This window comes from Sebastes umbrosus, chromosome 24, assembly GCF_015220745.1.
Source record: "Sebastes umbrosus isolate fSebUmb1 chromosome 24, fSebUmb1.pri, whole genome shotgun sequence".
NCBI classification, from domain to species: domain Eukaryota; kingdom Metazoa; phylum Chordata; class Actinopteri; order Perciformes; family Sebastidae; genus Sebastes; species Sebastes umbrosus.
In genome coordinates this window covers 11,970,151-11,992,864 of record NC_051292.1, presented here as the reverse complement: position 1 = coordinate 11,992,864, position 22,714 = coordinate 11,970,151, and the positions used below count along the sequence as shown (strand labels likewise).

At 40.0% G+C, this 22,714-nt stretch overlaps 1 protein-coding gene across 1 annotated transcript; it reads left to right on the top strand.

The window, feature by feature from the left end:
* The first annotated feature begins 939 nt into the window (after window positions 1-939).
* igfbp2a (insulin-like growth factor binding protein 2a) lies at window positions 940-18,800 on the top strand. The gene is made up of 4 exons (XM_037762350.1): window positions 940-1,365; window positions 15,154-15,335; window positions 17,797-17,937; window positions 18,239-18,800. Exons 1-4 carry the CDS (start codon window positions 969-971, stop codon window positions 18,395-18,397), a joined length of 879 nt encoding a protein of 292 aa, XP_037618278.1. The 5' UTR covers window positions 940-968; the 3' UTR covers window positions 18,398-18,800.
* Window positions 18,801-22,714: the final 3,914 nt, after the last annotated feature.

Here is a 22,714-nt window from a genome sequence, read left to right as displayed (position 1 = left end):
CTCCGGTGCTCCTAACGGCATCTGCAGGGATGTCACAGACCGGAGGAAAACAAGCAGTCAGAGCCGAGTGAGCAGCTGTCAATCACTCGCAAACTCCGATCAAACGGTCAAACTAGGCAGCGCTGATCAAATATGAATCAATATTCTGTTACTATAATGCCTATTTCTATCCTCAAATATTTCCAGAAACATCTCGTAGTGTACTGTTTAGCTGTAAAATGAGTTGGTTTGTGAGACGGCAGCTATGTTGCGATCTGTTGAGGAAATACCAAGCACCGCCCACGAGCTGGGGCACAGCCAATAGGAACGCTCTCTCTCTCTGAAATGACCTGTGATTGGCCAAAGTCTCCTGTCACGGGCTAGATTTTTTAAAGCCTGAAAACAGAGCCATGAGGAGGTGCAGAAGTCTCTCAGAATTACAATACGCTGAACGATTATTATGGAATTTTTGCCCAATGTTGCCAAAAAATTGTTGCCTACTGAAGCTTTAATCCAATATATATATGTAAAACATTTGTGGAGCTTGCGTGTGCACAAACACACATTGTTTTTTTTAAATGACATTTGCAGTAATGTAGTAATATTTGGTCAGACGGAAGACTTTTATATATATTATATAATATTTTGGTCTTTCAGTGGCAACATTTGCAGAAAGTGAAAAGCCATTTATATTAAACATATTCTCAATTTAGCCAACTCACTCCAACTTTTAGGGCTTTTTATTTTATTATTTTTATTCTGGGGCCATGCCAGACAATTACAGGATAAAAAACTAAGGAATTTGGCACAACCCTAATATCATTTACTGCCAAAAGAAGACATTTGAACTTAAATCTGTCTCTTTCCCATATTAACAGCCACATGTGGCCCCAAGAGCAAACCTGGGAACTTGTAGGACCCAGCAGACCTCCCTCCCAGCCCCCCCCAGGCTTCACCTGTTCGCATGCACACTTCTGGGCTTGCCTTCCATGATGATGCTGACCAAAACCCTCATGCCTTTAACGATGCTGTCGTGCTGCAGCTTGCTGATCCTCTCCGCGTCCCTCGCCGGAGCCTCCCTGGCCGAGATGGTGTTCCGCTGCCCGGGCTGCACCGCGGAGCGTCAGGCTCTGTGCCCGAGGCTTACAGAGACCTGCGCGGAGATAGTGCGCGAGCCGGGCTGCGGGTGCTGCCCCGTGTGCGCCCGCCAAGAGGGCGAGATGTGCGGCGTGTACACCCCGAGGTGCGCCACCGGGCTGCGGTGCTACCCGACGCCCGACTCGGAGCTGCCGCTGGAGCAACTGGTGCAGGGCCAGGGCCAGTGCCGGCGCAAAGTGGACACCGAGACGGCCACGTACAGCCAGGAGCAGCGGGAGCAGACAAGCGGTCAGTCACTTCCACTGGAAAAACATGCGTTTTCTCTTCTATCAATTTTTAATGACTCTGTCTAGACTTGCAGGAATAGTAGACATTTTGCATTGTCATGAGGGCTGGAATCTCTGTGGGACCATTTTTTGTGCGCATATTCCCAAAATGTGTTTATGCTGTTATTGCATATAGTGTTGCTTTGATTTCTGCAGTTGCATTCACATGTATTGGATAATTATACACCGTTTTGCGAGTTTATACTGTTAGATCTATTATGGTGCATCTGAGATGCGCAATTTCTTAACTTCTCCCGCACATATTTCGCATTTTATGCTCTTTATGCATTCACATGTATTGGATAATTATACACCCATTTAGAAGTTTCTACTGCCTGCACTGTTAAATCTATTATGGTGCATTTGAAGTTTGCAATTTCTTAACTTCTCCCGCAAAAATGTTGTGCATTCACATGTATTGGATAATTATACACCGTTTTACGAGTTTGTACTACCTGCACTGTTAAATCTATCATGGTGCATTTGAGGTGCGCAATTTCTGAACTTCTCCTGCACAAATTGCTTATTTTGTGCTTGTTGTGCATTCACATCTATTGGATAATTATACACCTTTTTTAGTAGTTTGTACTGCCTGCACTGTTTCATCTATTATGGTGCATTTGAGGTGCACAATTTCTGAACTTCTCCCGCACAAATTGCGCATTTTACGCTTGTTGCGCATTTTATGCTTGTTGTGCATTCACATCTATTGGATAATTATACACCTTTTTTTATAAGTTTGTACTACCTGCACTGTTAAATCTATCATGGTACATTTGAGGTGCGCAATTTCTGAACTTCTCCTGCACAAATTGCTTATTTTGTGCTTGTTGTGCATTCACATCTATTGGATAATTATACACCTTTTTTAGTAGTTTGTACTGCCTGCACTGTTTCATCTATTATGGTGCATTTGAGGTGCACAATTTCTTAACTTCTCCCGCACAAATTACGCATTTTACGCTTGTTGTGCATTTTATGCTTGTTGTGCATTCATATCTATTGGATAATTATACACCGTTTTACGAGTTTGTACTACCTGCACTGTTAAATCTATCATGGTGCATTTGAGGTGCGCAATTTCTGAACTTCTCCTGCACAAATTGCTTATTTTGTGCTTGTTGTGCATTCACATCTATTGGATAATTATACACCTTTTTTAGTAGTTTGTACTGCCTGCACTGTTTCATCTATTATGGTGCATTTGAGGTGCACAATTTCTGAACTTCTCCCGCACAAATTGCGCATTTTACGCTTGTTGCGCATTTTATGCTTGTTGTGCATTCACATCTATTGGATAATTATACACCTTTTTTTATAAGTTTGTACTACCTGCACTGTTAAATCTATCATGGTACATTTGAGGTGCGCAATTTCTGAACTTCTCCTGCACAAATTGCTTATTTTGTGCTTGTTGTGCATTCACATCTATTGGATAATTATACACCTTTTTTAGTAGTTTGTACTGCCTGCACTGTTTCATCTATTATGGTGCATTTGAGGTGCACAATTTCTTAACTTCTCCCGCACAAATTGCGCATTTTACGCTTGTTGCGCATTTTATGCTTGTTGTGCATTCACATCTATTGGATAATTATACACCTTTTTTTATAAGTTTGTACTACCTGCACTGTTAAATCTATTATGGTGCATTTGAGGTGCGCAATTTCTTAACTTCTCCTGCACAAATTGCGTATATTGTGCATTCACATTTATTGGATAATCATACACCGTTTTACAAGTTTGCAATGTTAGACCTATTATGGTGCATTTGAGGTGCACAATTTCTGAACTTCTCCCGCACAAATTGCGCATTTTATGCTTGTTGCGCATTTTATGCTTGTTGTGCATTCACATCTATTGGATAATTATACACCTTTTTTATAAGTTTGTACTACCTGCACTGTTGAATCTATTATGGTGCATTTGAGGTGTGCAATTTCTCAACTTCTCCCGCACAAATTGCGCATTTTACGTTTGTTGTGCATTCACATCTATTGGATAATTATACACAGTTTTACAAGTTTGTACTACCTGCACTGTTAAATCTATTATGGTGCATTTGAGGTGCGCAATTTCTTAACTTCTCCTGCACAAATTGCGTATATTGTGCATTCACATTTATTGGATAATCATACACCGTTTTATAACTTTGCACTGTTAGACCTATAATGGTGCATTTGAGGTGTGCAATTTCTGAACTTCTCCCGCACAAATTGCGCATTTTATGCTCTTTGTGCATTCACATTTATTGGATAATTATACACCTTTTTTAGAAGTTTGTACTACCTGCACTGTTAAATCTATTATGGTGCATTTGAGGTGTGCAATTTCTCAACTTCTCCTGCACAAATTGCGTATATTGTGCATTCACATTTATTGGATAATCATACACCGTTTTACAAGTTTGCAATGTTAGACCTATTATGGTGCATTTGAGGTGCACAATTTCTGAACTTCTCCCGCACAAATTGCGCATTTTATGCTTGTTGCGCATTTTATGCTTGTTGTGCATTCACATCTATTGGATAATTATACACCTTTTTTATAAGTTTGTACTACCTGCACTGTTAAATCTATTATGGTGCATTTGAGGTGTGCAATTTCTCAACTTCTCCCGCACAAATTGCGCATTTTACGTTTGTTGTGCATTCACATCTATTGGATAATTATACACAGTTTTACAAGTTTGTACTACCTGCACTGTTAAATCTATTATGGTGCATTTGAGGTGCGCAATTTCTTAACTTCTCCTGCACAAATTGCGTATATTGTGCATTCACATTTATTGGATAATCATACACCGTTTTATAACTTTGCACTGTTAGACCTATTATGGTGCATTTGAGGTGTGCAATTTCTGAACTTCTCCCGCACAAATTGCGCATTTTATGCTCTTTGTGCATTCACATTTATTGGATAATTATACACCTTTTTTAGAAGTTTGTACTACCTGCACCGTTAAATCTATTATGGTGCATTTGCAATTTCTTAACTTCTCCTGCACAAATTGCGTATTTTTATGCTTGTTGCATGATGTATTCTCACTCTCATGTTAAAGTGTGTGTTGCCTGTTTACAGTGTTGTGAATGTGCATGTGGAGAGAGAGAAACAAAAAGGAACAGTGCCCAAGTTAACCTCAGCTATGCTCCAAACAGCTGGCCCCTCCAGTCTTTCCTCATATCCCCCCCCCTCCAAAAAAAAAAAAAAAAACCTCTGTAACAGAGAGAACAAGGTAGTGGCCTGCAAAAATTCCCAGAAGTTACTCGGCGGGATAGACGCAGGAAACATCATAGTATTGATGTTGACATTTCCACAGGGGAGTGGAGAGGAGGAAACAGAGAGAGGCAGCGGGAGGAATGCTGCATTGATTGGAAAAGTGGACTTTAGGCTTTGACCAGCTATAAAGTGGTGTTGACAGTGACTACATTAACTGTCTACCTGGAAAATGCATGGATCACAATGAGGCTTCATGTGGTTTGTGTTTAAATAAGGTCACGGCGAAGAAGACGAAGAGTAAACAGACGAATAAATTGGCTGATTTTGAGGCAACACAGTCAATGAGCGTCCGGCGGAGCCAGCCCGCCATGTGATTTCTACTCATTTCCCAAATCCGTGCTTTGTCAGAGTTTACCTCCAGACTGACACATGTTTGTTTTGGCACTGAGCTCCTGGAACGTTATAGAGAGGAACTACCGGAGACGGCGTTCAGAGTGTTCTCTCTGCGAGGACTCTCCGAGCGCGCCTCTGACAAAAGGTCACCAATGCTTCGCGACATATTAATAAATCGTAAACGCTTCCATATTTAGCCGAGCAATAAAACACAGGTTACATAAGAGCAAAACAAGAGTGCACATCATGTAAAAGGCGCGCATGCAAGAAGGCAGTTTGTTTGGTGTCACTGATGTTCTGTCCTCAGGTTTGGGTCGGGCTGTGCTTCACGTTAGAGGTTGAAAGGCCTGAGATTTAGTGTCCAAAAACCAGTAAAAGCGTTGAAATCTAAAAGCTCTAAAGGCTGAAGTTGTTCGGGATAAAAGCCTTGCTGCATGAGTGGTTTAAGTGCAGCTTTCTCAAGGTCAAAAGATGAAAGAAACATATTTTTACCAACAGAAAGCACTTTCTTCTTCTTCGCTCCAACTGAACTTCAATTAGAATTTCTGAGCAGCCAAACACAGCTTCAAAATAACTTCTTCTCCTCTATTTATGCCATTTGATTTGTTGTAATACAACATAATAAACATATTGGTGTTGCAGATGCTTACAGTCAGTCTTTCCGTTTGGCCCAGTTTGAGACTACACAGACTTGATTTCCTGTCATAAATTCTTCTCCGATACACAGCAAAAAAAAGAGGAAGTAATGAAATCCCTGATAGAATTCAGCTCTTGGGAGATTGAGAGCAAAAACGTCTGGCTAGACTGCGTCTCCTTTGTTCCAGGAATTAATCTGTAAATGTCAAGAAATGAAAAGGGCTGATTATAATACAGTAATTAAGTGGTTGTGTTTAGTTGAGCAATGACTCTTGAGCGAATTTGACACCCTGGGCAAAGAATCAAAGGAGGAAATAATGCAGCTGCTTTATTTGGATGTTTATAAGCCTCAACATCCTGGCATCCTGTTGTTCTTGCTTATTGTATTGCGAATTAAATGGCACGAGCACAAGTTGCACATCCTAAACCTTGACAGTGGATGTTACATTTCAAATTAGTGTAGTTTTCATGTTGTTAGAGGTGACATTCAGAGAGGCATTTTAAGAATTGATCCGACGGTCTTATCCGTCGCAACTTGCAATGACAGCAGCAGTACTAAACTCCTACAAACAACCAAAGAGGTCAAAGGTCAGAGACAATATTCTTTCAACCCTAGAATGGTCATTTAAGAGAAAAGACCTCGGGGAAGTAAGAGAGATGGAAATCAGTCAGATGTGTGCAAGATATAACGTTTTTTTTTGTTAATGACGTATAATGTTACAAATGAAAACAACAATATTGCTTTCTTGTTTAAATAGATGCAAAAACACTGAAAAACCTACAAGACATGATAACACATATGAATGAAATTGTCAGTGAAGCTTAAATAAAAGTGAAAGTAAGGTTTTTGTTTGCTTTTAATGAAGCTGACTGGATGAAATGCACTGGCTTATTTCCTTCTCTGGTCAAGGCCACAGGCGATTTCTGTTCCCTGTTTTAAATTATCAAAGCAACTGATTACAGCATATTAGTAATTCAGATATTGCTTCATAAATCTCTTAGAAATATACTCCCCAGAGTGCATAGGACAATTTCAATATGCGGTAATGTCTTGTTATAGCTCAGCAGGAAGTTTGTTAGGCTTCGGCCACACTCGCATTCAAATTTGCTAAGTGTTATAGATGTTTCTGTGGCTCCCAGACTTAAAATCGGACGGGACCACGTTGCAGACACGTGGATCCACCAGAACGTCTGAATTGAAACCATGACAATATGAAATTGCACTTGGTTAAGAGCTCTGATTTCCCCCCTTTGGGCCTTCAGCATCTCTGATCTGTTTGTGTCTGTTGCACAAGTGATTGCCTGCACGTGTTACACTGCAGGCAACTACACCGAGAATTTGAGATAATACATTCATGTGACCTGAAAACAATTACGTTTTGACTTAATTCTGTGCCAGAAGTATCTCACATAATGTGCATAACTTGAAATAGATGAATATAGATTTTTAGCTTTACACCGAAGCCATACAGATGTGTTAAAACATGTAACACATACAGCAAATGGAGGGAAACATGTTGACATCTTTCCCACTGAGCCCAATCTGGTCTTGGTTTCAATGTCCCTATATCAGACGTTTGCACACCGTAATGGCATTTCTTTGTTCATTCATGCAACTTAATATCTTGAGTTTTCATGGTTTGGTAGAGTATCCTGGGATGGATACTCTGGATCATTTTAATAATATAACTAAAGTAAATAACTAACTAAAATTAACTAAATTAATTAACTAAATATACTAAAGTATATTTTTATTTCAATTTCAGACTTTTACTAATAACAAAAAGATTCCGTGTTCCAAAAAAGTTTGAGCTGAAATGTCTCCCTTTTCCAAACTAACACCCACAACTTTCCCACTAGCCTCTCTGTTTATGCACAGTATCACTTGATATTCGGTTCCCACAGAAACCTAGACCCAAATAAAGGTTCTTTTAATCTTTTAATTAGTTGTTTTGACAGGGATCATACCATATGTGACCTCGATAGGGAACAAGTTGATTAACAAAGCCCAAACAGAGCCCATATTTGGTTGCTTGAATGACACTAGAAAAAGTGATGGTGCCCATTCTTTATTATGAGATACTGTTAATTGCTTCTTTATCCTCAATATAAGCTTTTGTTTGCGTGTTAATTTGGCCCGTGAAGAGGAAAAATGAGGTGGAAAGAAAAGTGGAAAACTCCTGTGCCATCTGGTCGCTGAAATAACATTGTTAGCTAACAAGGGGCATTCCTGTGTACCTGCGGGGGCATCCAGACGGAGCCCGCGGGACTGAAATAGCTCCGAGATAATCCCAGGCTTCTCCAAAAACAGGGGCATTTGTGCCATCTCCCCCCCGGGCGTCAACTTCACGTGTACCCGTGCCAAGAATCTCCTCGTGCCTATTGAGATCCAGAATAACTTCCCACCCTCCTTTTCGGCCAAGGGTGATATAAGACAATACAAACACTGTCTGAAAGGCTACTGACACTGAAAGGGAAGGGGACACAGGGTGATGCAGGGGACAGTTTTGGAACTTGTTTTAATAGTTTTACATGGCAAAATAAGATAGATGTTTGCAGAACTTTTGTTTGCATTTACAAAAGTATATGATTGTGGTCTAATTTATCAATTTACCCCCTTGCTATCCCCCTAACAAATGGCAGTGAGGGTGGAGGCAAACCGTCCGCTTTAGTTTCTCCATGTTTGCTCTCACATCCACGTTTGTAGGCATGGTGGCCCTAGAGGAAAACTCAGAGGATAACCAAAGTTTTAAGGATTTATCCTCCGGGCAACATTAATGGCTGTACCAAATTTGATAGCAATTCATTTAATAGTTGCTGAGATATTTCACTAAAAAACAAAACTTGTGGTGACGCCAAAAGAAATGTTTGGGGATCACCAAAGTTTTAAGGATTTATCCTCTGGGCAACAAGAATGGCTATACCAAATGTCATAGCAACCCTTTCAATACTTGTTGAGATATTTCACTACAAAACAAAGATGTCAACCTCATGGTGGCGCTAGAGGAAAACTAAGGGGATCACCAAAGTAGTAAGGATTCATCCTCTGGGCACCATGAATGGATGTACCAAATGTCATAGTAACCCATTCAGTAGTTGTTGAGATATATCACTAAAAGACAAACATGTCAACCTCGTGGTGGCGCTAGAGGAAAACTCAGGGGATCACCAGAGTTATAAGGATTCAACCTCTGGGCACCATGAATAGCTGTACCAAATCTCATAGCAGCATATTCTATAGATGCTGAGATATTTCACTATAAAACAAACCTTGTAGTGACACTAGAGGAAAACTCAGAGGATCACCAAAGTTACCAAATGTCATGTGGCGCTAGAGAAAAAAGTTTGGGGATCACCAAAGTCAAAAGGATACACGCTTTAATGTCAATACAAAATGGCATGGTAATCCACATGGTTAACAAAGATGTTGGCTGTACACATTTGCAGAATTTGCAGAATTCACGGTATGCAAAACATGCTCATCGTTCCACACCATGTGAAGCTTTTAGAGCAGATGCTCAGAATTTATTAGCTGCTCACATTATGGATAGAAATTTGCAAAACAGGGCCTCCGTTGATGTGCTATCATAGTCCATGAATGCTTCTTTTATTCCGTGGTGTTCAAAGACTAGTGAGGAAATGGAAATAAGATTTTATTCTTTATCCTTGTGGTATTGAAAGTCTAATTAGTTGGTAACGTTATAAAGTTATATTGCAAATCCCTCCTGACCAAATGCCCCTTCATTTCCAAGAAAAAGAGGGAGTGGAATTGTTGATGCCTGATCTAATTTTCATGTTGTTCTTGTTTGTTGTCGTCGTCATTCTCATACTGTTCTTGCTGCTGCCTTCATCGTCTTCTGGTAAAAACCATGCAACCTCTAACCTCTAATTTAAGACCTCAATTTAAATTGTTCTGCTCTAACTTTAGCTAAAAGATAAAATAGTCCTCTATAAGTTGATGTTATCTATAGGAGAACCCCAAGAGGTTTGGCGCTCTTTGTCCAATCACATCCCAAGTATCTCTCCCACAGTGGCTGAGAGTGACTGTCAGTGGTAGCTGCATGTGATGCCCGACAAGTTCGATGTGTTCCAGCATGTCTCAGTTCATGTCCTAGTTTAGGTGTACAATCGCCCCAGAGTTCACCCAGCGGTGCCGGCAGGGAGCAAGATGCCTGGCCTTGGATGCCGCGGTGTGTACGTACGTGCCAGAGCCTGTCCAAAGCTTGCTTTTAGATGACTGTTGCGGGCCAGAAAGCCTGGAAGGTAAACATATCTGCACTCTGCTGAGTTTGTGTTTCTAGGAAAATAGTCCCACTAGGCCTTGCTATGGATGATGGACTGCAGCTACTCCTTATAGAGCCTTTCATCAACTTTGAAAGTGGCACATGACCTATTTCACACCTCAGAGCTGCGTTAAAAGCCATATTCAGAGAGAGGACTTTTTTACGGATTTCCACATTCCGACATTTAAAGGTATAGTTCAGTTTTGGGTGAATGTATTCCTACTTACTCAGAGTCAGATTTATAGTCAGGTACAACGACCGGTGACAAACTGTTAAACAAAACAGTTTTGGCAAATGAAAGTATTAAATTATATCAATTTTTCAATCCAAAAAGTTGTTCTAACTAAATCACAAGCTAAAATGTTATTAGAGTTTAGTGGTGTTGAGTTTATAAGCAGTTGTTGTTGATTTATTTAAAGGAGCAGGGTGTAGGAGTTGGCACCATCTCGTGGTGAGGTTGCAGATTGCAACCAACTAAAAACTTCTTCCACGTGCCAATCGTGTTGGAGAACTACGGTGGCCGGCGCAAAAATGTTAAAAAACGCCGAATGGCCCTATCCAGAGCCAGTTTGGTTTGTCCGTTCTGGGCTACTGAAACATGGCGTCCGGCTCCGTGATATAAGCGATAGATATAAATGGCTCATTCTAAGGTAACGAAAACACAACGTTTCTTATTTTCAGGTGATTATACACCAAAGAAAACATAGTTATTAATATTATATTACATTTCTGCCAGTAGATCCCCCTACATGCTACACAATGTTCCTTTAAACCCAAGTAAATGTTTTTTATTGAGTATTTATTTATTATGTGAAACTCGATATATGTTGAATTGTTGAATTGTATCCTTGCCTGTAGACAAAATTTCTTTTTATAACTTTCTTATTCCAAGATGTGAGCCAGCGTCGTGACATATAACCAAGGTAGACAGGAATAAACAAAAAATTAAATAAAAAAATACATTAAAAAAAAAGAAAAATAATTTAAAAAAATTTTAAAAAATTAAAAATTAAAAAAAAGGTTCCCCTCCATTTTATATAAAAAATAATAAAAGCTAATGTACAAAATATACACCCTTATAACTTGATATACCCCCCAAATAATCTCAAGTAGACAAATCCCATTGATGTCCACTAACTTTAGAGAGCTAAGTCTTCAAACTGCACAGCGAGACATAAGAAAGACATCACATCCACGAGTTTGTCCGACAATAAAACAAGGGTCTATTTTGTATCTATGGAAATAGGATGGAGCGCTCTTTCCTTTTTCAACCTTTCCATTCTCCACCCCGACCCGGCCAAGTCTGCCATTTGCTCAGTTGACCAGAATCTGGACAATCAGACATGACACTTCTGGCCTACGTGCCATCTGGGAATTCGACATGGATCAGATATAGAAAGGGAAGCCTCTCGGGCCATTGTGTGAGGATTAACTCAAGCAGTAGACTGGACAGTAGGCCTGCTGCTCTGTTGATACTGCTGATCCCGAGCCCACCGCTGTGGAACGGCTTGGACTGCAGAGGCCTAGCGCCCCCTGAAAGTGGGGTCCTGACCCTCTGTGTTTGTGTGTGTGCGTGTACATTCGAGAGGGAGATCGCTGTTTTCGCTGCGTTGAAATTGTGTGTGTGTGTGTGTGTGTGTACAGCCAGACTGTGTATTTGAGTGAACATCTCAGGTTTCCTCAGAAGAGAGGGAGTGATGGTATTGCACTTGGATACTGTGGCGATTATGTAACACAGCAAAACAAAAGGCACCCCAGCCGCCAACATTTCCAACGAGTGTGTCGTGTGTTTATCCGCGCCACTCGTGTGCGCACACACACCTGATTCCAGTTGACTTTTGCCCCTTTTTGGAAAGCGTCTTCAAAAGAAAAGCCAGAGAGAGCACGGCGGAGCGTCATAAGGGGAACTGAAGTCCAACAACACCACATCTATCCGATGGCAAAAGGCGCCAGCACCTTGTTATTGCTTCGTTTTTGGAATTTCCTTTCACCCGTTTCTCTCTTAGGCCTTTTGTAATCATATTCTACAACCGGATGTCAAATTTACCTCTTGCAGAGCGCAGAGAATGCCTCTCCAGTCCGCCCCGCCGCCAGAAACACACACTCGCTTTCATTCTCCGTCCTACAAAACGCCTTTCCACAAGTCTGCACGTTACAGCTTGGCCCTTGCATAACTGTGAACTATCCACTTACTGGCCCACGACTTGACCTTCTCCACTGTCTGTGCTTATTTCCCTTCTTTCCTTTCGGGTGTCAAGTGAAGTCTTGCATACGTGAAATGCACGCCCGACTGAAAATCAGCGAAAGCAAACACTTTTCTGACATGCATATTCACTATTTCTTGCTCCTTACTAGCTAAACTGAGCTGAGATGTGATAATTCTTTAGGCTAAAATCAGCTGGTTTGGACTGACGCTCCTTTTCCACTCCCTCCCCGTCAACCCTCAACCCCTAAGTATGCTCTGTTGTCAGAAACAACATGTTCTGTTGGACCTGATGGCCTCTCACATTGTTTGCTCCATCTGTTTGAAGAGAGGGTTTTTTTTTTTAAGGGTTGATGTTTAACAAGACTCCGAGGAGCGAGTGAGACGGTCAAAGTGAATGAAAACCGCCTGGAGGAATCACTGGAGGGACTCTGCTGTCTCACATAGTTTCAGTAAATGTGCATGCATTTGTTGTTGGTTAAGGACAGTGGGAAGTTCGCTACATGATTAATTACTTGTTCTTCAAGTGTTATTTCCATAGGTTTAAATTCACAAACAACTGGACTTGCTTATTGTTGTACAGTGATGGCATTTGTACTGGCTTTGTTGTATCATTCGGATCTGAACCACTATTGGCTTGAATTGCATCAATGCAGTGGCTTTAAACTAAGAAATGATGTATTTTTTAACATCATTTTAATGGTCATTTTCCCCTGCACTTTCCTGTGCACATTTCACACTCAAAAAACACAATTTCTGTGATGATTATGATGCACCGGGTGATCAGCGTTGATAGCTTGCGTCTGGTTTGATCCACTTATGGTTCATGACGTCAGAGGCATTTTTTTTATCGCCAGGGATCGCCTCGCTTCCAGCATTGGACGCTTGATTGGACGAACACTTTCTGGAAACAATATGGGACTCATTTGGAAACTTTCTTTGTCTTACTTTCCTAAAATAGTTCACCGAAATGTGTTTCTGAAAACATTTTTATTGCTTTATTTTTTTTCCGTTTATCTCATTGTCTTTATTTTTTGATGGACAACGTTTAGTTTAAAAGTTTCTCGGGAGTTTCAAGAGGCGTCGAGTCGCGTTGGACGCCCACGATATGCATAAAGTAGTCTTGACCTCAACTTTAATTTGCAAATGAGGAGTGGGCGATGTGACAGACGACGTACCAGAATGCATTGCACTGCTGCTTACATAGACAATGAATGGGAAACATGGAAAGGACGGAGCTTGTGGAGACGTACCTTAAGGTGTTAAATGTACTGATACCCCATTATTATGACCTGGACCGACTAGCATCAGGTCTCTGGACCTGTGAACAGGCGGCAACCTCCGGTTCTGAAAAGTGAAGCCAAAATGGAAGTACCATAAACTTGCATTCTTTCTAACAGCCAGCAGGGGGCGACTCCTCTGGTTGCAAAAAGAAGTCAGATTGTATAGAAGTCTATGAGAAAATGAGCATACTTCTCACTTGATTTATTACCTCAGTAAACATTGTCAACATGAGTTTATAGTCTCAATCGCTAGTTTCAAGTCTTCTTCAATACAGCATGATGTTCATTTAGTAAATATGATCCCATCAGTTCATTAAAGTTAATTTGAAAATGTTTTGGTTGCCTAAAAATAATGTCTTATTCAGTTGTACTTAGCTCCACCCTCTCGTGTCACTTCTGGTTGCAAAAAAAACAAGATGGTGACGGGCAAAATGCCGAACTTGAGGCTTCAAAACAGTAGTCCACATACCAATGGGTGACTATGTGCACTTCTTATAAACAGTCTATGCCTGGGAAGACCTCAAAATTTAGGTTGAATTCATCATCTTCCAAATGCACGTTTCAGAAAAAGTGTGAATGTGTGATGATTTTGCTCATTTATCACAACTTTTTAACATCTGCACATGAAATTAAATCACACCAGTAAAGGGGAAAAAAAGCAACCATGGAAACCTGACTGTGACTAAAGTTCAGCGGTGGCCAACTTCTCTCAGCCCACAGGCTTGTTAACGGAGCTGCATGTGGTTGCTTCGCTCCATGAGAAAGGAAAGGATTGTAGTGACTCATTGATTGTGCTGGAGCTTTTCAGAGCACTTTAACAGCGGTTTGGACACTTGCGAGTTGTGACAATGAGGAAAAAATGTCACAAACACAAGAAATCGACTCGTACAAAATGTGAACAGAAAGCAAATAAACAACAGGGAGTGGAATTGAGCAATGTCAGCAAAGAAAGCAAAGCACGGACGTGAGATATTTGCTCTTTGAGTTGTGCCTAAATGAAAAGAGAAAGTTGAGCTCATGGGCTAGCTTTTATATCCTGGAGGGGGCAAGTGAGCTAGATCAGCTGACGACCTTTTGAATTAGGACCAATCATCGGACACAGTGGGAGGGACGTCGGAAAATTTAGAAAATTGTGTGTTATATTTCTCAAAACTGGCATGGGGCCCTTTTTTTTTTGCATGTTCTCCCTGTGTTAGCGTGGGTTTATCCGGGTGCTCCGGTTTTCCCCACAGTCCAAAGACATGCAGGTTGATTGTTGACTCTAAATGTCCCATAGGTGTGAATGTGAGCGTGAATGGTTGTATGACCTTGAATAAGATAAGTGGTTACAGATAATGGATGGATGGATGTTTTATATATTTTCCTCCCAACCAAATCTCCTCAAGGAAAGGAGACAGGATTCTCCTCAAGGAGCTAAGAGTGCGTCACCAAAAACATATTCTAGCAGAGCAGGCGACTAACTTTGTCACTCTGACAAATGATCTGTGCAATTGGAAGCTTATTTCGCCCCACTTCCAGCCTCTAAAAAGCCCAATCCATTACCAGAATGACAGCAGGAGGGCAACAGAGCGGCTTAGTGCACGGAGAGAGCGTGCTGAAAAGTCACAAGTTTAATGCTTTTAGCAGCCAATGCGTCCATCAAAGTGTCCTTGAAATGTAATGACGCAGTAGAAATTTGGGGATTCTTACATTTAGATTTTGATGGATTTTACGTTGTGTCTCCACATCTGCAGGTGAAGCCGTGGAGCCGCCGCCCGAGCAGGGCGTGAGCGAGATCCCGGCCATCCGAAAGCCCAGCAAAGAGACCACGTGGCTGGGACCCAAAGAGAGCGCCGTACGCCAGCACCGACAGGAGATGAAGACCAAGATGAAGACCAACAAGGTGGAGGAGGTGAAACCGGCACGGCCCAAACAGGTGAGGCATAACAGAGAAATGCACATTTTTTCCATCATTCATGCAGTCCTTTTGATGGACTCTGTTCTAATGTTGCTGCTTTGAGTCTTGTATAATGTTCTTTTCTGCTTCTTGTAGTCTGCTCATGTGTCCATTAAGAGGATTTCTTCAACAATTAATTCCTCATTCTAGTTTTTTACTTGCTGTTAAAAGTCTGTTACCAAATGTCAGTAGCTTTCTTGTATCTGTTTTTCATAGGGATCTTATATTTAGATTATATTCTATTTATATTGAATTCGTATTTGTTGTAGCTCTTAACATACCATTTTCCAAAATTAATTATTTTCAAATTTCCCAAAATATATGTGGCACTTTTTCTTTCTTTCTTTCTTTCTTTCTTTTTTTTCTTTCTTTCTGTCTTTCTTTCTTTCTTTTTTTTACCTCACTGTGAAACTGATTGATATCATTCTTCTTTGTGTAAAGTCACATCCTTGGCTATAAGTGTAATAATACACCATGACCATATGACTTGAGGACAACCTTTGCTAAGAAACAGTGTTTAATTTGATGGGTTACATAATAAATAAATAAATAAATAAATAAATAAATAAATAAATAAATAAATAAATAAATAAATAAATAAATAAATAAACAAACAAATAAATAAATAAATAATAATTTCATAATAAAACTTGTTCACTTTAAAGTGCTTCACAACACGGAAAAAAATACAATAAAACAATAATGATAAAATACAATAAACTGTAGATAAATAAATTGTAATGAAATAAAATTCACACAAAGATAAAAGTCTATTTAAAGAAGAATGTTTTGAGAAGTGATTTAAAAGCAGTGATACCCAATAGATTTAATACGGCTATTATCAGCACTGATAAAACATATATGGGATCATATGAAAGCACAAAGCTATGGTTGAGTGACCAGAGGTTTTATTGTTTTATTGTGAAAACCATGATCTGCAATACACGGTATAATAATGACAGTCAGCAATTATTAAATTACTAAAGATAAGATAAGTAGTGCAGGTGTTTTGTGAAGTTTCTTTTATCGTGGTCAGTGTAGAAAAGACTAACTAACTCCTCAGACGAAACAAGGAGGTGCAGTGTCGCCTCCCTCTGGTACAGCAGCTGTTGATGGTGCATTGAAAAGTGTTTTATTAGCATATTTGAAGATCATTCCAAGTGCAGTTAATGCTGTTGAACCTGTTGATAAGTAGTAGTAGTACACTTTGGATGCATTTCAAAGCCTCAGAAGGACATACTTTAAGGACCAAATGGTAATTCATGGGGATTAAAAACAGTCAAAAGCTGTTTTTTCCAAGTTAACTTTTCTTCCATTCAACATTCCCAATTCAAAAGGCAGATATTTACTGACCTTAAATACACCTGACCTGAGCTGGGACTCACGGGTGAACCCCGGGCATTTCTAACCGGCGTCGTGGTATTTTCCATCCGCCATAAAAATCATTTAAAGGTTATTGCTCCACCAGAAACTTCTTATAAGTGTCTCAACAAGACATTTGGCTCCGTGGGATTGTGAGGTAAACCTGAGGTCACTGGCAAGAGTTGCTATTCATTACTGGCAAGAAAACATGATTCATTTGCTCATTACAGAAAGCTTTATTATGTGTGTGTGTGCCTTTTATATGAGATTTTATGTAGCATGTCAAAAATGTGCTGATTGCAACACATCTTGGTGTTGGTGAACACTTTCTTTCTGTGTGCTTTTGCGGAATGTTTTTTAAATCAGATTTTTGAAAATATAAAACCAAAAAAAGTTATATAAAAGATCAGATTTCTTATTTTTTTTAGATATAATAAAAAAAGTTGTAAAAGATCAGATTTAAAAAAAAAATGTAAAACCAAAAAAAGTTATATAAAAGATCAGATTTTTTATTTTCTTATAGATATAATAAAAAAATATAAAAGATCAGATTTCTTATTTTTTTTTTAGATTTAATAAAAAAGTTATAGAAAAGATCAGATTTCTTATTTTCTTTTAGATATAAAAACAAAAAAGGTTATATAAAGATCAGATTTCTTATTTTTCTTTAGATATAAAACCAAAAAAGGTTATATAAAGATCAGATTTCTTATTTTTTTAAGATATAAAACCAAAAAAAGTTATATAAAAGATCAGATTTCTTTTTTTTTTTTTTAGATATTAAAACAAAAAAGTTATATAAAAGATCAGATTTCTTTTTTTTTTTTTTTAAATAATAAAAAAGTTATTTAAAAGATCAGACTTCTTATTTTTCAAATAAAACATAAATTAGACAATCTCTAATTTCTGTGCACATTAGTTAGAATAAATAGAGTAATTTGTCCAGAACATTGTTTTGCCGCAGTCCAACCATATTTGACCCATCTGCCACAGAAACCTTGTGACTCGTAACACGCCCAGATGCCTCTATACGTGCCTGTTAACATGATGTGTGTTGTTGTTTTTGCTCTTTTTCAAGACTCAGTGTCAGCAGGATCTGGACCAGATCCTGGAGAGGATATCCAAGATGCCCTTCAGAGATAACCGAGGTCCTCTGGAAGACCTGTACGCCCTGCACATCCCCAACTGCGACAAGAGGGGGCAGTATAATCTCAAACAGGTGATTATGGGAAAGAGAGGGTGTAGTCACCTGATAATATGCAAGTGTTTAGGGGAGAAAAAACATCATAACCACCAATTTAAACAAAAAAAAGAGAATTTATATCATTTAATTTCCCACTACATGCTTGATAATGATAGAAAAATAACTTGTATGGCAGTATTTGTGTGAAAAATCTTAATAAAGCATCTTATTTCTAAGATATTTATTTAATATAAAGAAAAGAAAGTGGATTTAAACACACTTTTGCTTCATATTATTGCACAAAACAGAAATAAACACAGCATTTTGTGTGTTTCAGTGCAAGATGTCTCTCCACGGTCAGAGGGGCGAGTGCTGGTGCGTCAACCCTCACACCGGCCGACCTATCCCATTAGCCCCCACTGTGCGGGGCGACCCCAACTGCAGCCAGTACCTCAGAGAGCTGGAGCTGGAGCTCCCCGACATGGCCCAGATATAATGTGGCACGAAACCAAAGAAAAAAAAACAAACTGTAAAGTACTTGGGAACAAAAAAAAAAACAAAACATCTGAGTAAGCTATATATTATCTCTCTGTGTGTATGTGTCTCTAGTTCATTTGATGACATTTTGAAATCTTAACCACCAAAAAGGATTAAATGATAGAATCCAGCTTGCTGCGTAGGATGTAACGGCAGATTATTTTGTAGGAGAAGCACCGATAAGACTAGCTGTTCAGTCGGCTGGAGCGTTTGCTTTACTAATTTGTGACTTTGCTCTGTGTTTTGTACTGTATGTGTTGAACAATGGAAAGCCTTCAACATGTTTTTAGGTGTGTTTTCGTGTAGCTTGCAGACTACTGTTACGCCTCATTAACAGATTATTAAAATGGTAATAAATTCAATCTGTGCCTGCCTGTGTTTTAATTCGTGGACACACTTTGAATTTGGCGCGCTCCATGCAGGCTCCATGCTCCATTTCCCTGGAGAGTGGGAAACACAGACCAACCAGTTTGCTGTCTGCCATGACCTTTTATACCCTGTCACCTGTTGTCTGTGGCCAATCAGGGAGGAGCTCTGGAATGAACCCAGGTGGCATCAATCTCCCCTCATTTGGAGCCAATTGGTAGGTCAGGTCAGGCAATTAAAACCCCCCTATACGGAACACCTGTGTGAGCAAAAAACACAACAAGCATTTCTCAAACATCACAAGTCCATGGCTCAACATTAACTCGAGTAACTTACACATTGGGAGTTGGAGAAAATAGGCTCCGTGACAATTTGGATTTTTAGAAAAGTAAAGAAAAACCTTTTAAAAATGAAAAAGTGGGCTTGGAAAATGCATCAATAATTCTCAGCTTTTTGGCACTATAGCACAGATGTTTCAAATCCTGGAAAATACTCCTATGATGGAGATCGATGATGATAGTTCATGTGCATTTTTCTCACTGTTACTAAAATTACAAACTACAGTCATGCTAGTGGCTCTGTGAGGCTGTATGTAAATATGTCTATTCAGGGGCAGCTATTTTGTTTAGCTAAATGCTAAACATGCTCACAATCATACTGATGTTAAATGGTTTATTTTTTACCATTGTGCCTTAAACTTGCATTCTTTCTAACAGCCAACAGGGGGCGACTCCTCTGGTTGCAAAAAGAAGTCTGATTGTATAGAAGTCTATGAGAAAATGAGCCTACTTCTCACTTGATTCATTACCTCAGTTAACATTGTAAATGTGAGTTTATGGTCTCAATTGCTAGTTTCAAGTCTTCTTCAACACAGCGTGATGTTCATTTAGTAAATTATGGTCCCATTTCGAGTCAAATAGACCATAAAGTAGGGGATGCTTTAGGGCGTGGCTACCTTGTGATTGACAGGTCGCTACCACGGCGTTGTCCGGTCTAGGATGTTATCCATGTTTTTGTCTTAAAATGTGTTATTCAGTGTTCGGTTGTACTTAGCGCCACCCTCTCGTGTCACTTCTGGTTCCAAAGAAACCAAGATGGCGACGGCCACAATGCTGAACCCAAGGCTTCAAAACAGCAGTCCACAAACCAATGGGTGACATCACAGTGACTACGTCCACTTCTTATATACAGTCTATGGTCATAAACCAAATAGTGGATAAAGTTTGACCTGATGATGGTGAAAAGACAAGGGATCACCAAATGTAATACAATTTATCCCGCAGGGGGACATGAACGTCTGTACAAAACGTAATGGCAATCCATCCCATAGTTATTGAGATATTTAAGTGAAAAATACAAATGTCAACCTCATGGTGGCGCTAGAGGAAAAGTCAGGGGCTCACCAAAGTCAGGAGGATACATCATGTGGGGACCATGAACGTCTGTACAAAATGTAATGGCAATCCATCCAATAGTTTTTGAGATATTTGGACCAAAGTGGGGGACCCAGAGCCATGCTGGTAGCATGTTTAAAAAGAAAATAAAAAGTACATTGTGCTGCCCTCTACGGGTTGAATCTTTGGCCACAGCGAGTTACGTAACAACAGGCAGTTTCGCCTTCGACAGCAGATGGAAACAACCTGCATGGAGCACCACACGAGTGTCAAGGTCGTAGAGATAGCGGGAAGAAAAAACACAACCACTGACTCAACAATTTGGCAGCGTTCACACATTTAAGACAAAAGTGCAGATGTGCCATTTTTTTTTGTGAGTACATGAACTTTATTTAAATAGTGATTTGTCATTACAAAAAAAAAAAAACGAGTACATCAATTACACGCCTGATAAATATTTCACCATAATGTTCACATTAATTAACTGAGATTCTGAAAAGTGTCACTGTGTTGTGTTGACATGTGGGCTGGAATCAGTGAGCCCGCCGTCAATGCTCTCATGAGGCTATAAGAGACGTTAAACGAACGTTAAGATTAGAACAACAACAAAAGCTAATTTTGAACTCTAGAACAATAATCCTCTGTCATTGAATGTCAGCAACCAACTGAAAAACACTTTCAGACCACATCCACACCTTCCCTCCTTTTGTGTCCCTCGTCCAACAACACAATGGGTCCACATGCAAATGAAAATTCAAAGTGGCGTGGGGCAGAAGGCACTTGAATTTACATAGAACTCAGCGACCTTGCTCTTTGCAGGATACAGGACCCGATTAACCCTGAGAGCAAGTCACCGCCGGCGGACAGATTTGCCTGCTCGGTGGCGGGGAAGACCCTACGCGTGGAAAACACAAACAACGCGGGGCATTTGCATACGATTTGTGTGCGAGAGAAAGGAAATGCACGGCAACCACATTTGTCGGACGGTAGAATTTCAACTTGTTGTACTTGAGAACTATAAGGGCATGGCACAAACAGTACATTACACACACATACAGACACATGCACACGCTGTACATACATTTACAAACAGTGGACGCGGCTGTCTGGACTTGAAAAAAGGCCTTTAAAAAGGAGCCCGAGTGTCAAATATGTAACCTTTTACAGTACAATACAGTATGTTTGTTTCAACACGTTTTCATCCCGACTCGTCACATACCGCCCCCTTGGCGTCACTTTATTTTCCATCGAACCACTACAGTTACTCTTGGCGTCACTTTAGGTTTAAGCAATAAACCCACTATAGTTAGGTTTAGGAAATAACTACACGGTTGGGCTTAAAACTGCTACTTTTGTACAGTGAAAATGACGCTGAACGTTGTGAACACGGGACACGAACAAACAGCTGATTGTAACGTTAAGGAAACTTGTGTTTGTTGGACCCATCCACCACCCATTCTGCCCGCCCTGGCGCACTTTCTCGGAGCTTTTACTGTTGCCGTGGAGGGGTTTACATTGTAGTTAATGGAACAAACGCCAACGGCCATGACAAAGCCTCGGTATTTGACACGCTGGGAATGAGAATGGGCTGTTTATGAGTCCTGGGTGATGTCAACATCCTCACATTTGACTTTAGATTTAGAAAATAATCACCTCTAACTGGCAAAAAAACATACGTGATCCATAAGCATACTGCTGCTCATTTCTTATTTGATTTCCCAAAATTTAAAGTTGAATTTTTATGGATTTATCTTGAGTTTTGAGCTCCATTTTCTCGGCTCTGTGAGAATAAAAACAGGCCAATGCTTTTGCTGAACAAACAATGATAGCTATCATGCTGACATGACATACTGCATGAAACAGCTGATTCTCTCCGTCTCCTGCACACTCATGACTTGGTTTTCCCATCTCGATGACGGTATAATACACCCAGCCTCCTGCAGGAATCCCGCAGAACCCTTCCCTCACTTTTCCTTGTTGGCGAAGCCGCCTACAAGTGGGAAAGTGGTCAGCGGCAGTAGGTCGGGGGCAGGATTTAAGTCAGGTAAGGGGTAATGTACAGCGAGCCGGTCATTATTGTGCAATAAACCCCGTGTTGGGGTGCCGCATCGTCCTGAAGGGGTTTATTTCACAATAATGACCCTCTAGCTGTACATTATCCCGCTTATTACACGGCTACTTACTAACAAAATCAATAATTTTGACACAAAAATGGTCCGCCAGAGTCTGACATCAGAACTGCGCCCATAGCAACGGTCTGTTATACATAGCAACGGTCTGCTATAAAGAAATAACAGACCGTCATGATTGACCAATCAGAATCAAGTATTTGGCAAATCCGTGTCACAATATTTTTACATCTGGATGTCATCCATATGATTAAAAATGAATAAAACATTGCTAATTTAGACTCTTCAATGGCATCTCCACTATGACAAAAATACGATTTTTAGCCACATTGAAAATATGTCTTGTCTGAGAATTTCTTGGGAGTAAATTTAGCAATACCCAACAGA